The 13,328-nt window shown below is 32.2% G+C and overlaps 1 protein-coding gene across 3 annotated transcripts in view; it reads left to right on the top strand.

The window, feature by feature from the left end:
• Positions 1-13,328, top strand: part of LOC148955988 (protein eva-1 homolog C-like) — a 163,073-nt gene that overhangs the window by 27,079 nt on the left and 122,666 nt on the right. Inside the window, exon 1 of one of the 3 annotated variants that reach the window (XM_089088490.1) lies at positions 410-777. The exons of the other annotated variants lie outside the window; for them this stretch is intronic. Coding sequence (XP_088944616.1) covers positions 690-777 — 88 coding nt within the window. The 5' untranslated portion in view covers positions 410-689. Of the gene's footprint in view, positions 1-409; positions 778-13,328 lie in introns of those variants that run through there. 3 annotated transcript variants of the gene reach the window in all.

The following is a 13,328-nucleotide window of genomic DNA, read 5'->3' on the forward strand; positions in this document are numbered from 1 at the left end:
GGGTATGCTCCCTCCTCAATAGCTCACTTTATATTAAAGTTTTTTAGAACTTTAAAAAAAAACTTGTTATTCTAATTAAACGGCGATTGTGTTTCAGGAGTCATTCATTAACTCATATATTTGGTAATTTCTGCTTGTTTTAAACTTTTATGTTGCTCCTTACTTTCAGTTGAAAAAAAACGGTCTAATTATTTAATCTCTGAAAAGAATCAATCAATGTTCCCTCATCTGTTTTTTGTCTTCAGAAGCGATACGCTATTGACCTTGTAAATTATGTTTGACCGGTAGATGTGTCTCATGTTTTAATGGTGTGGGAGGATGATTGGTAATATTTTGGCTTATGAAAGACCTCGTTCAAAAATGTTTGGCAAATGTCTTCCAGTCCAAAGTATGAAGCCAAAGTGTGTAAATGTTTCTTGTGGAATTCTCCTATAGTAGAGTGGAATTTTTCTTGGGAATGTTAAGAATTGCAAATTACAACAAATTTATCTTACAGCTGTTAAGTTTTCTATCTTAAGGAGTTTCCACAGGGATTGACAAGAAATTGGGGGCATGATTTCTACGGATTGCCCATTTTGGAACGCGCAGTGGATAGTTCTATGAAAGGAAATAATTCTTTAGTTTCTAGCCAGTTGAAATCGAGCGCGAAAGCTGTTTGGATAATATAAGCTATGCTTAGAGTGTAGGAAATGACTCTAAATCTTGGATTTATTATTGTTTGGCTTATTGTCGTTAGACATACTGTTGCACAGTTTATATATCGGGAAGATCCATTCGGTAGGTAGTAATTTTCACGGAAATGTATAGCCAACTCTTATTTTGGATATATATATATATATATATATATATATATATATATATATATATATATATATATATATATATATATATATATATATATATATATATATATATATATATATATATATATATATATATATATATATATATATATATATATATATATATATATATATATATATATATATATATATATATATATATATATATATATATATATATATTATATATATATATATATATATATATATATATATATATATATATATATATATATATATATATATATATATATATATATATATATATATATCCTTTTATTCCTTTTATCTCCTTTTATTTAGTTACAAGAATTTTTGTTAATTTTTATTTATTGTTCAAAAGATCACGATAGGTGTACTCGTGTTTATTTTATACCAATCTGTGTTCTGCATAGAACTTATTTTATAAAAGATTACTAAATAACAAAATAATCTGCTTGTTTTTAGGAAATTTAAGGTTTGACCCTAATAAATCTTCACTATTCAAGTTGTAATTTCACTAAATAAAAATTTTTAAATAAAATTGGCTAGCACAGTTGTATGTCATGTAAGGTTAAATCATATAAACTTGATTTTACAAGTAATTAAATAAAAAAACAAGTTTTTTCAAATGAAAGTACGGAGCGACATTAAAACTTAAAACTAACAGAATTTATGCCATACATGAAAGGGCTGTCCCCTCTTCAACGCATCGCTCTTTACGCTAAAGTTTTGTATTGTTTTAAAAAGTAGAGTTGTGACAAAGAGTCAAACTTCAGCGTAAAGAGCGAGGCGTTGAGGAGGGGACAGCCCCTTTCATATATGGAATAATTTCTGTTCGTTTTAAGTTTAAATGTCGCTCCTTACTTTCAGTTTAAAAAACTTGTTTTTTTTATTTAATTTCTGATTGTTTTTTAGTTAATGCAGCTTTTATTTGCATGAAAATTTTACTTTTCTTTTGCTAAATGGATGTCTTTAGAAATTAACTTACGTAACTAACTCCTATATTCGTATATTTTTCTTCTGGCAAAAAATACAAAGTTGCAGATTTTTGCAGATATGAGGTTGAAACCTATGTAATAGGGTTTTCTGATACGCTGAATCTGACGGTGTGATTTTCATTAAAATTCTTTCACTTGTAGGGGATGTTTCCCCTCTTTAAAAAATACGAGTAAATTTTCTCAGGCTCGTAGCCTTTGATGAGTAATACTAAACTTAATAAAATTTATATATTTAGGATCAGCATTATAAACACATTCTTTTGATACATTTATTGACATCAAAATTTCGTTTTTAAAAGTTTCGATTACTATTGAGCCGTATCGCTTGTTTTTTTATTGTTTTTTTTTATTACGTATATGTTATTACGTATATGAAGGGGTTCTCCCCTTAGTCAATACCACGCTCTTTACGTTAAAAGTTAAAAAAATTTTGATTCACAAACCCCTGAATCACAAAGGCCGTTTAATTAAAATAGATAGCTCTTATGAAAGCACTAAAAAAACTGTAGCGTAAAGAGCGAGGTATTGACTTGGGGGAGAACCCCTCACATACGTTATAATTTCTGTTCGTTTTAAGTTCTAATATTCCTTCTTACATTTCAGTTGAAAAAACTTGTTTTTTTTTATTTAACTTCTGATTGTTTCTTAAATAATGCTTGGAAATCCGACGCCCCCTTCATAGAAATGTCCCTTACCCCAAAGAAACATCCTCCACGGAAAAATTCTCCAGAGTAATCCCCGCCTCTAGCCCCCCCCCTCCAGAAAAAAATCCTTCCTGAAAATGGTTGTATACTTCCCAATAACCAATAAATAATGCTGGCAAGTCCGGCGCCCCTTCATGGCAATTTCCCTTCCCCCATGAAAACTTCCTTCATGGAAAGATCCGTCCATATAGCCCCCGACCCTCTCCTTCCCCCACCTACCAGAAAAAATCTCCTCTGAAAAAGTCTGTATACTTCCCAATAACCAATACTATATGTTAACATTGAGTAAAGTTCATAACTTTCAGCCCTCCCCTGGGGACTTGGGGGATCAAGTCATCCTAAAAGACATTTTTATCATATTTTCGACCATGCTGAAAGAAATGGCTATCTCAAAATTTTGATCGGGTGACTTTGGGAAAAAACTGAGCGTGGGAGGGGGCCTAGTTGCCCTCCATTTTTTTTGGTCACTTAAAAAGGGCACTAGAACTTTTAATTTCCGTTCCATTGAGCCCTCCCACGATATTCTAGGACCACCGGGTCGATACGATCACCCCTGGGGAAAAAAAAACAAAAAAAAAACAAACAAATAAACACGCATCCCTGATCTTTCTTCTGGCAAAAAATGGAAAATTCCACATTTTTGTAGATATGAGCTTGAAACCTCTACAGCGGGGTTTTCTGATACGCTGAATATGATGGTGTGATTTTCATTAAGGTTCTATAGCTTTTAGGGGGTTTTTCCCCCTTTTTTCGAAAATCAGCCAAATTTTCTCAGGCGCGTAACTTTTGATGGGTAAAACTATATATTTGAAATCAGCATTGAAATCTGATTCTTTTGATGTATCTATTGGTAACAAAAACCCGTTCTCTAGAGTTTCGGTTACCATTGAGCCGGGTCGCTCCTTACTTACAGTTCGTTACCACGAACTGTTTGATAACTGTTTTGGCGAAATTGGAAAAAATTGTCATAACAGTTTTCTGTGTTTTTTTTCTACTTGATTTCTTCTTTTTCAAAATGCCACCGACAAGTTTAGACAAATTTGAAGTTGTAAAAGACAAAATACCCGACAAGTAAACTTTAAACGTTAAAAAGACAAAAGATTAGTTAGTCGCAATTCACAAAGAATGTTGCAAGGGATAGAGGGGAAAGTACTACAAGGAGCTTCGGTTTTAAGAGGAATCACAACATTTTTCTTTTTCCCTCGTACTATATTTCTAAAATAATTTCTTGGTTCGCAGGAGGTGCCTGGGGTTACTGTCCCCTGGCCCCTCCCTGGTGATGCTCATACTATTCATTATGTCAATATAACGGGAAAATCCTAAACAGTAATTCAATGCAAATAATCCTCGTGTGACATTACCCACAGTGAACCGGTATCAAAATAAAGCTCCAAAAGAAGACAAAAATAGAGCCATCCAGAATTAGATACAAAAATGATTAGATTAGTTTTAAAAGTCTAAATAAATTATTAGTTTTGTTTTATCTCCTTTTATTTAGTTACAAGAATTTTTGTTAATTTTTATTTATTGTTCAAAAGATCACGATAGGTGTACTCGTGTTTATTTTATACCAATCTGTGTTCTGCATAGAACTTATTTTATAAAAGATTACTAAATAACAAAATAATCTGCTTGTTTTTAGGAAATTTAAGGTTTGACCCTAATAAATCTTCACTATTCAAGTTGTAATTTCACTAAATAAAAATGTTTAAATAAAATTGGCCAGCACAGTTGTATGTCATGTAAGGTTAAATCATATAAACTTGATTTTACAAGTAATTAAATAAAAAAAAACGTTTTTTAATTGAAAGTAAGGAGTGACATTAAAACGTAAAACGAACAGAAATTATTCCGTATATGAAAGGGGCTGTCCCCTCTTCAACGCCTCGCTCTTTGCGCTAAAGTTTTTTATTGTTTCAAAAAATAAAATTATGAGACAGAGTCACTTAAAAAAAACTTTTTTTAAAATTTAATTTCTGAACGTTTTTGAATTAATGCAGGTTTGGTTTTGGGTCACCGTACATGAATAATTAAAACGAAATTCGCATATTAATTTTACTTTTTTGGCTAAATGGCTTTCTTGAAATTTTGTTCTAGCGTAACTTAAGAATTAACTTACGTAACGAACTTCTATATTCGTATGTTTTATTACGTATATTAGGGAGTTCGCCCCCTAGTCAATACCTCGCTATTTACGCTAAAGTTCGAATTGTGTTTGAATCACAAACCCCTGAATCACAAAGGCAGGTTAATTAGAATGGATAACTCTTTTGAAACTTCTAAAAAAACTTCAGAGTAAAAAGTGAGGTATTGACTAGGGGGCGAACCTCTTCATTTACGTAACATTTTCTGTTCGTTTTAAGATTTAATTTTGCTCCTTACTTTCAGTTGAAAAAACTTGTTTATTTAATTTCTGATCGTTTTTTAAATAGTGCTGGGAAATCCGACACCCTCTTTATAGGAATGTCCCTTCCCCCAAGGAAACATCCTCCGTGGAAAGATCCTCCCTCGTAAACCCCTCCTCTGACCCCCTCCCTTTCTCCCACCACCAGAAAAAAATACCTCCTGAAAGCGTCTGAATACTTCCTATTGACCAATACTATATGTGAAAAATTAAATAAAAAAAAGTTTTTTTAACTGAAAAAAAAAGGAGCGACGTTAAAACTTAAAACGAACAGAAATTATTCCGTATATGAAAGGGGACGTCCCCTCCTCAACGCCTCGCTCTTTACGCTAAAGTTTTTTATTGTTTTAAAAAATAAAGTTGTACTTTAAACTTTATAATTATTTAAACTTAAATAAAGTCAAACTTTGATCGGGTGACATTGGGAAAAAAATTAGCGTGGGAGGGGGCCTAGTTGCCTTCCATTTTTTTGGTCACATAAAAAGGGCATTGGAACTTTTAATTTCCGTTCCGATGAGCCCTCCCACGATATTCTAGGACCACTGGGTCGATACGATCACCCCTGTAAAAAAAAAACAAAAAAAAACAAAAAAACAAATAAACACGCATCTGTGACCTTTCTTCTGGCAAAAAATGTAAAATCCCACATTTTTGTAAATAAGTGCTTGAAACCTCTACAGTAGGGTTCTCTGATACGATGAATATGATTTGTAATTTTCATTAAGGTTATATAGGTTTTAGGGGGTCTTTCCCCCTTTTTCTAAAATCAGCCAAATTTTTTCAGGCGCGTAACTTTTGATAAGTGAGACTAAACTCGATGAAACTTGTATATTTAAAATCAGCATTAAAATCTGATTATTTTGATGTATTTATTGGTATCAAAATTCTGTTTTTTAGAGTTTTGGTTACAATTGAGCCGGGTCGTTCCTTACTTACAGTTCGTTACCACGAACTGTTTGACAATGGGCAAAGTTCATAACTTGCAGCCCTTCCCCCAGGTACTGTGGAAGATTAAGTCATGCTCAAAGACATATTTGACAGATTCTAGTTTCTTTATCTCAAAATTTTGATAGGGTGACTTCGGAAAAAAATGAGCGTGGGAGGGTGCTAAGATGTCCTCCAATTTTTTTATCACTTAAAAAGGGCACTAGAACTTTTAATTTCCGTTCGAATGAAAGTAGAATGGCCCCTATTGATACAGAACGTACCACGTGGTTTATGGTTTTTGTCAGTGAGAATGAAAAAACAGAATTTTTCTCACTTGGAAAAACATGAATTTTCTCACATTTATGGTTGTTTTCTTGGACGGTTATGTGTGTTGGTCAATTTATTTGATGTTTTTCATGGATGTCACAGCATTATGGATGTTTTATGGTTTTTGTCAGTGAGAATGGAAAAACAGGAACTTTCTCACATTTATGGATGTCAACAGCAATTTATGTTCCTGTTTTAATGGCTTTTGTCAGTGAGAATGAACAAACAGGAACTTTGTCACATTTATGGATGTCAACAGCAATTTATGTCTGTTTTATGATTCATTGTCAGTGAGAATGTACATGCTCGACGCAAATGTTATGAGATTGTTTGGCGAACCTAACCTGTGAACTTGTTATACATAATCGGCGGGGAAATTATTGATTCACGAAGGGGGAATTAAGAAACATTATGGTTTCTTTGATCTTGAGGCGAACATAACCTGAGAACTTGATTTACATAATAGGCGGGGAAAGTATTGATTCACGAAAGGGGGTATAAAGAAACATTATGGTTTCTTTGATCTTTAGGCGAACCTAACCTGAGAACTTGATTTACATAATCGGTGGGGAAATTATTGATTCACGAAGGGGGAATTAAGAAACATTATGGTTTCTTTAATCTTAGGTCTGGGGGATAAACGTTCTTTAGGTCAGAGAGAAAAATTAATATTCTATTTTTAAATAGGGCTTCATTGATCTTTACTGTCAGGAATTAGAATTATGTGGGAGTCTAAAGAGATAGAAATTCTATTTTTAAATACGGCTTCACTGAGCTTTAAGTCGGAGAGATAAATTGATATTCTAACGAAACCTTAATAGTGTAGCTAGGAAATTTATGTGATGAAGAGATTAACGTAGGAAAGGGTTTCCTAGAAATTTGAAATGCGTCAGCACAGAGATGCCAAAAACAAAAAAAGGAATACGCTGAAGCTACGATTAGGGATTATTTGGGCGAAACCGTTTTAGGGAATTATTTCGGCGAAACAGTTAGAGACATTTTAAAAGATGATTTAAAAGATGATTTTAGAAGAGGATTTGAGGGTGAAACTCTCTGGTCGTCATAAGACAAAAGTTCCATTTGAACAGTGTCGTGAGGTCCTCTACCCCAATCCCAAAGGGCCCCGATTGCCCTACCCCGACCCAAAGGGCTCCGATCCCCCTACCCCAACCCCAAAGGAACCACCGGTCCTCAAAGGTTCCCCGGGCTCCCACCCGGCCCCCAGACCCCCAAAGGCCCTCCCCGGGCCCCGTCTTTCGTTGATGTATGTTGTCTGAAACCTATGATTTGGGGTGTATGGGTTGCTATTTTTGACTTTTCTGAGTTGGATTTCTTAGTCTTTCATAGGTATGTATTGTCTGAAACCTATGATTTGGGATGGGTGGTTTCCTATTTTGACTTTCCTGAGCTGGATTTCTTAGACTTTCATAGGTGTGTGTTGTCAGAAAATTATGATTTGGGATGTGTAGTTTGCTATTTGGACTTTTCAGAGCTAGAATTCTTAGTCTCTCATAGGTGTTTGTTGTCTGAAACTTCTAGTTTGGGATGAGTAGTTTGCTATTTCAGACTTTTATGAGCTAGGCTTTCCTAGTATATCGTAGGTGAATGTCGTCATAAAATTATGATTTGGGATATGTAAATTACTATTTCGGGCTTTTCTGAGCTAGATTTCTTAGTCCCTCAAAGGTGTTAGTTGTCTGAAACCTATAGTTTGGGATGAGTAGTTTGCTATTTTTGACTTTTCTGAGCTAGGTTTCTTAGCCTTTCATAGGTGTGTGTTGTCAGAAACTTATGATTTGGGATATGTAAATTACTATTTTTGACTTTTCAGAGCTAGATTTCTTAGCCTTTCATGGGTGTTTGTTGTCTGAAACCTTTAGTTTGGGATGAGTAGTTTTCTTTTTGACTATTCAGAGCTGGATTTCTTAGCCTTTCGTGGGTGTGTGTTGACTGAAACTTATGATTTGGGATATGTAAATTACTATTTCGGGCTTTTCTAAGCTAGATTTCTTAGTCTTTCGTTGGTGTGTGTTGTCTGAAACCGATGATTTGGGATTTGTAGTTTTGGTTTTTGGACTTTTTAGAGCTAGGATTCTTAGTCCCTCATAGGTGTTTGTTGTCTGAAACCTGTAGTTTGGGATGAGTAGTATGCTATTTCAGGCTTTTCTGAGCTAAGGTTTCTTAGTATTTCGTAGGTGTGTGTTGTCTGAAACTTATGACTTGAGGTGTCTAATTTGCTATTTCAGGTTCTGAGCTAAGGTTTCTTAGTATTTCGTAGGTGAATGTTGTCTGAAACTTATGATTTGGGATATGTAAATTACTATTTCGGGCTTTTCTAAGTTAGATTTCTTAGTCTTTAGTTGGTGTGTGTTGACTGAAACCTATGATTTGGGTTATAATGTTCTTAGTCTTTTGTTGGTGTGTGTTGTCTGAAACCTAGGATTTGGGATGTGCAGTTTGCTTTTTTGAGTTGTTAGAGCTAGGATTCATAGTCCCTCATAAGTATTTGTTGTCTGAAACCTAAAGTTTGGGATGAGTAGTTTGCTATTTAAGGCTTTTCTGAGCTAATTTTTCTTAGTATTTCGTAGGTGTGTGTTGTCTGAAACTTATGATTTGAGGTGTGTAATTTGCTATTTCAGGCTTTTCTGAGCTAAGGTTTCCTAGTATTTCGTAGGTGAATGTTGTCTGAAACTTATGATTTGGGATATGTAAATTACTATTTTGGGCTTTTCTAAGCTAGATTTTTTAGTCTTTCGTTGATGTGTGTTGTCTGAAACCAATGATTTGGGATGAGTGGGTTGCTATTTTTGACTTTTCTGAGCTGGATTTCTTAGCCTTTCCTAGGTATGTGTTGTCTGAAACTTATGACTTGAGGTGTCTATTTTGCTATTTCAGGCCTTTCTGAGCTAAGGTTTCCTAGTATTTCGTAGGTGCGTGTTGTCTGAAACTTATGATTTGAGGTGTGTAATTTGCTATTTCAGGCTTTTCTGAGCTAAGGTTTCATAGTATTTCGTAGGTGAATGTTTTCTGAAACGTATGATTTGGGATATGTAAAGTACTATTTCGGACTTTTTTAAGCTAGATTTCATAGTCCTTTGTTTATGTGTGTTGTCTGAAACCAATAATTTGGGATGGGTGGTTTGCTATTTTTGACTTTTATGAGCTGGATTTCTTAGACTTTTATAGGTATGTGTTGTCTGAAACCTATGATTTGGGATGGTTAATTTGCTATTTCAAGCTTTTCTGAGCTAAGGTTTCTTAGTATTTCATAGGTGTATGTTGTCTGAAACTTATGATTTGAGGTATGCAATTTGCTATTTCCGACTTTTCATAACCAGATTTCTTAGTGTTTCGTAGGTATGTGGTGTCTGAAACCTATGATTTGGGATGTGTGGGTTGCTATTTTTTTACTTTTCTGAGCTGGATTTCTTAGCCTCTTGTAGGTGTGGGTTGACTGAAACCTATGATTTTGGAATGAGCGGTTTGCTATTTTTTACTTTTCTGAGCTAGATTTCAGATCATTTCATAGGTGTGTCCTTTCAGAAAATTGTGATTCGGGCGGTGTAGTTTGCATTTCGGACTTTTTAGAGCTAGGATTCTTAGTCCCTAATATCTCTTTGTTGTCTGAAACTTCTAGTTTGGGATGAGTAGTTCTATATTTCATGCTTTTCTGAGCTAAGGTTTCTTAGTATTTCGTAGGTGAAGCTTCCACGTCAGTTTTGAGTTCTCCAAGACATAAAGAAATTTAAATTTCAGCTCTAATTTTTCCACAGAAGATAGGAAAAGTTATACTATGATTGTGATTATTTTCTATGAAGATAGAAAGTTTCACTGTAATTCTAAATTTTCTTAAATTCAGTGTGACTTTTCTCAAAGAGATGAAAAAATTTAAAGTTCAATTTAAAATTTTCTCAACGAAGTCAAGGAAAGTTCAAGTTCTCTTCTGAATTTTCTCAATGAAAAAGAAATTAGTCATTGATCATTTCTATTTTTCCAAATAATATAAAAATTTTCCACTTTAGTTCAGATCTGTCTCAAAGAGATGAAAAATTTAAAATACTGTTCCAAATTTTTCAGAGAAGATAAAAAAGTTTAAGTTCTCTTCGGAATTTTCCCAAAGAACACAATTCAATTATAATTTCTCCAGAGAAAACATAAATCTTGCACTTCAGTTCTTTATTTCACAAAGACATAAATAAATTTAGAGTTCAATTCTAAATTTTTAGTTGGAAGATAAAAAAAGTAATACCATACTTGTGAATATTTTCACAAAAGATAAAAGGTTATACTTCAAATTTAAATTTCATCAAGTAAGTGAGGAAAAGTTCAAGCTCCTTACTAAATTTTACCAAAGACCCCAATTCAATTCTAATGTATCAAGAGAAAATAAAAATCTTCCACTCAAGATCTTTATTTCAAAATTACATAAAGATATTTAAAGTTCATTTCTAAATTTTTCAGTGGAAGATAGAAAAAGTAATACCATACTTGTGAATATTTTCCCGGAAGATAAAAATTTCTAGTTCAATTTAAAATTTTCTCAACGAAGTGAGGAAGAATTCAAGTTCTCTTCTGAATTCTACCAAAGAACACAATTCAATTCTAATTTCACCAGAGAAAATAAAAATCTTCCACTTCAGTTCCTTATTTCACAAAGACATAAAGAAATTTAGAGTTCAATTCTTAATTTTTCGGTGGAAGATAGAAAAAGTAATACCATACTTGTGAATATTTTCACGGAAGATAAAAAGTTCTAGTTCAATTTAAAATTTTCTCAACGAAGTGAAGAAAAAGTTCAAGTTCTCTACTGAATTTTACCAAGGAACACAATTCAATTCTAATTTCTCCAGAGAAAACAAAAATCTTCCACTTAAAGTTCTTTTATTTTACAAAGACATAAAGAAATTCAGAGTTCAATTCTAAATTTTTCTCGATGGAAGATAGAAAAAGTAATACCATCACTTGTGAATATTTTCCTGGAAGATAAAAAGTTCTAGTTAAATTTAAAATTTTCTCAACGAAGTGAAGAAGAATTCAAGTTTTCTTCTGAATTCTACCAAAGAACACAATTCAATTCTAATTTCACCAGAGAAAATAAAAATATTCCACTTCAGTTCTTTATTTCACAAAGACATAATGAAATTTAGAGTTCAATTCTAAATTTTTCGGTGGAAGATAGAAAAAGTAATACCATACGTGTGAATATTTTCAAGGAAGATAAAAAGTTGTAGTTCAATTTAAAATTTTCTCAACGAAGTAAAGAATAGTTCAAGTTCTCTACTGAATTTTACCAAAGAACACAATTCAATTCTAATTTCTCCAGAAAAAACAAAAATCTTCCACTTAAGTTCTTTATTTTACAAAGACATAAAGAAATTTAGAGTTCAATTCTAAATTTTTCGATGGAAGATAGAAAAAGTAATACCATACTTTAAAATACTGTTCCAAATTTTTCACAGAAGATAAAAAAGTTCAAGTTCTCTTCGGAATTTTACCAAAGAACATAATTCAATTCTAATTTCTCCAGAGAAAACACAAATCTTACACTTCAGTTCTTTATTTCACAAAGACATAAAGAAATTTAGAGTTCAATTCTAAATTTTTCGGTGGAAGAGAGAAAAAGTAATCCCATACTTGTGAATATTTTCCCGGAAGATAAAAAGTTCTAGTTCAATTTAAAATTTTCTCAACGAAGTTAAGAAAAATTCAAGTTCTTTTCTGAATTTTACCAAAGAACACAATTCAATTCTAATTTCACCAGAGAAAATCAAAATCTTCCAATTAAGTTCTTTATTTCACAAAAGACATAAAGAAATTTAAAGTTCAATTCTAAATTTTTCGGTGGAAACAAGAAAAAGTAATACCATACTTGTGAATATTTTCCCGGAAGATAAAAAGTTCTAGTTCAATTTAAAATTTTCTCAACGGAGTGAACAAAAATTCAAGATCTCTTCTGAATTTTAGCAAAGAACACAATTCAATTCTAATTTCACCAGAGAAAATAAAAATCTTCCACTTCAGTTCTATATTTCACAAACACATAAAGAAATTTAAAGTTCAATTCTAAATTTTTCGGTGGAAGATAGAAAAAGTAATACTATACCTGTGAATATTTTCTCGAAGAGATGAAAAATTTAAAATACTGTTCCAAATTTTTCACAGAAGATAAAAAAGTTCAAGTTCTCTTCGGAATTTTACCAAAGAACAAAATTCAATTCTAATTTCTCCAGAGAAAATAAAACTCTTCCACTTAAGTTCTTTATTTCACAAAGACATAAAGAAATTTAAAGTTCAATTTTAAATTTTTCGGTGGAAGATAGAAAAAGTAATACCATACTTGTGAATATTTTCCAGGAAGATAAAAAGTTCTAGTTCAATTTACAATTTTCACAACGAAGTGAAGAAAAGTTCAAGTTCTCTTCTGAATTTTACTAAAGAACACAATTCAATTCTAATCTCACCAGAGAAAATAAAAATCTTCCACTTCAGTTCTTTATTTCACAAGGACATAAAGATATTTAAAGTTCAATTCTAAATTTTTCGGTGGAAGATAGAAAAAGTAATACCATACTTTCGAATATTTTCACGGAAGATAAAAAGTTCTAGCTCAATTTAAAATTTTCTCAACGAAGTGAAGAAAAGTTCAAGTTCTCTTCTGAACTTTACTACAGAACACACTTCAATTCCAATTTCTCCAAAGGAAATAAAAATCTTCCACTTCAGTTTTAAGTTCCACAATGAAATCAAGAAATTTAAAGTTCTATTCTAAATTTGTAGATGAAAGAAAGAAAAAGTAATACTATGATTGTGATTATTTTCCATGAAGATCAAAAGTTTCACTTTATTTATAATTTTTCTTAAATTCAGTTCTGATTTTTCTCAAAGAAATGAAAAGTTTAAAGTTCTGTTCAAAATTTTTCATAAAAGATAGAAAAAGTTATAAATTGATTGTGAATATTCAACATGAAGATAAGGAACTCCACTTTAATTTAGAGCTTTCTCAAAGAAGTGCAAAATGTTCAAGTTCTCTTCTGAATTTTCTTAAAGAAGAGAAAAAGTTAGCTCAATTCTGAATTTTACCAATGAAAATCAAAAAACCTTCCACTTCAGTTCATAATTTCTCAAAGACATAAAAAATTTAAAG

The sequence above is a fragment of the Artemia sp. Qi Xiang Cuo genome, chromosome 1 (genome assembly GCF_049724085.1).
Source record: "Artemia sp. Qi Xiang Cuo chromosome 1, ASM4972408v1, whole genome shotgun sequence".
In the NCBI taxonomy this organism is placed as follows: domain Eukaryota; kingdom Metazoa; phylum Arthropoda; class Branchiopoda; order Anostraca; family Artemiidae; genus Artemia; species Artemia sp. Qi Xiang Cuo.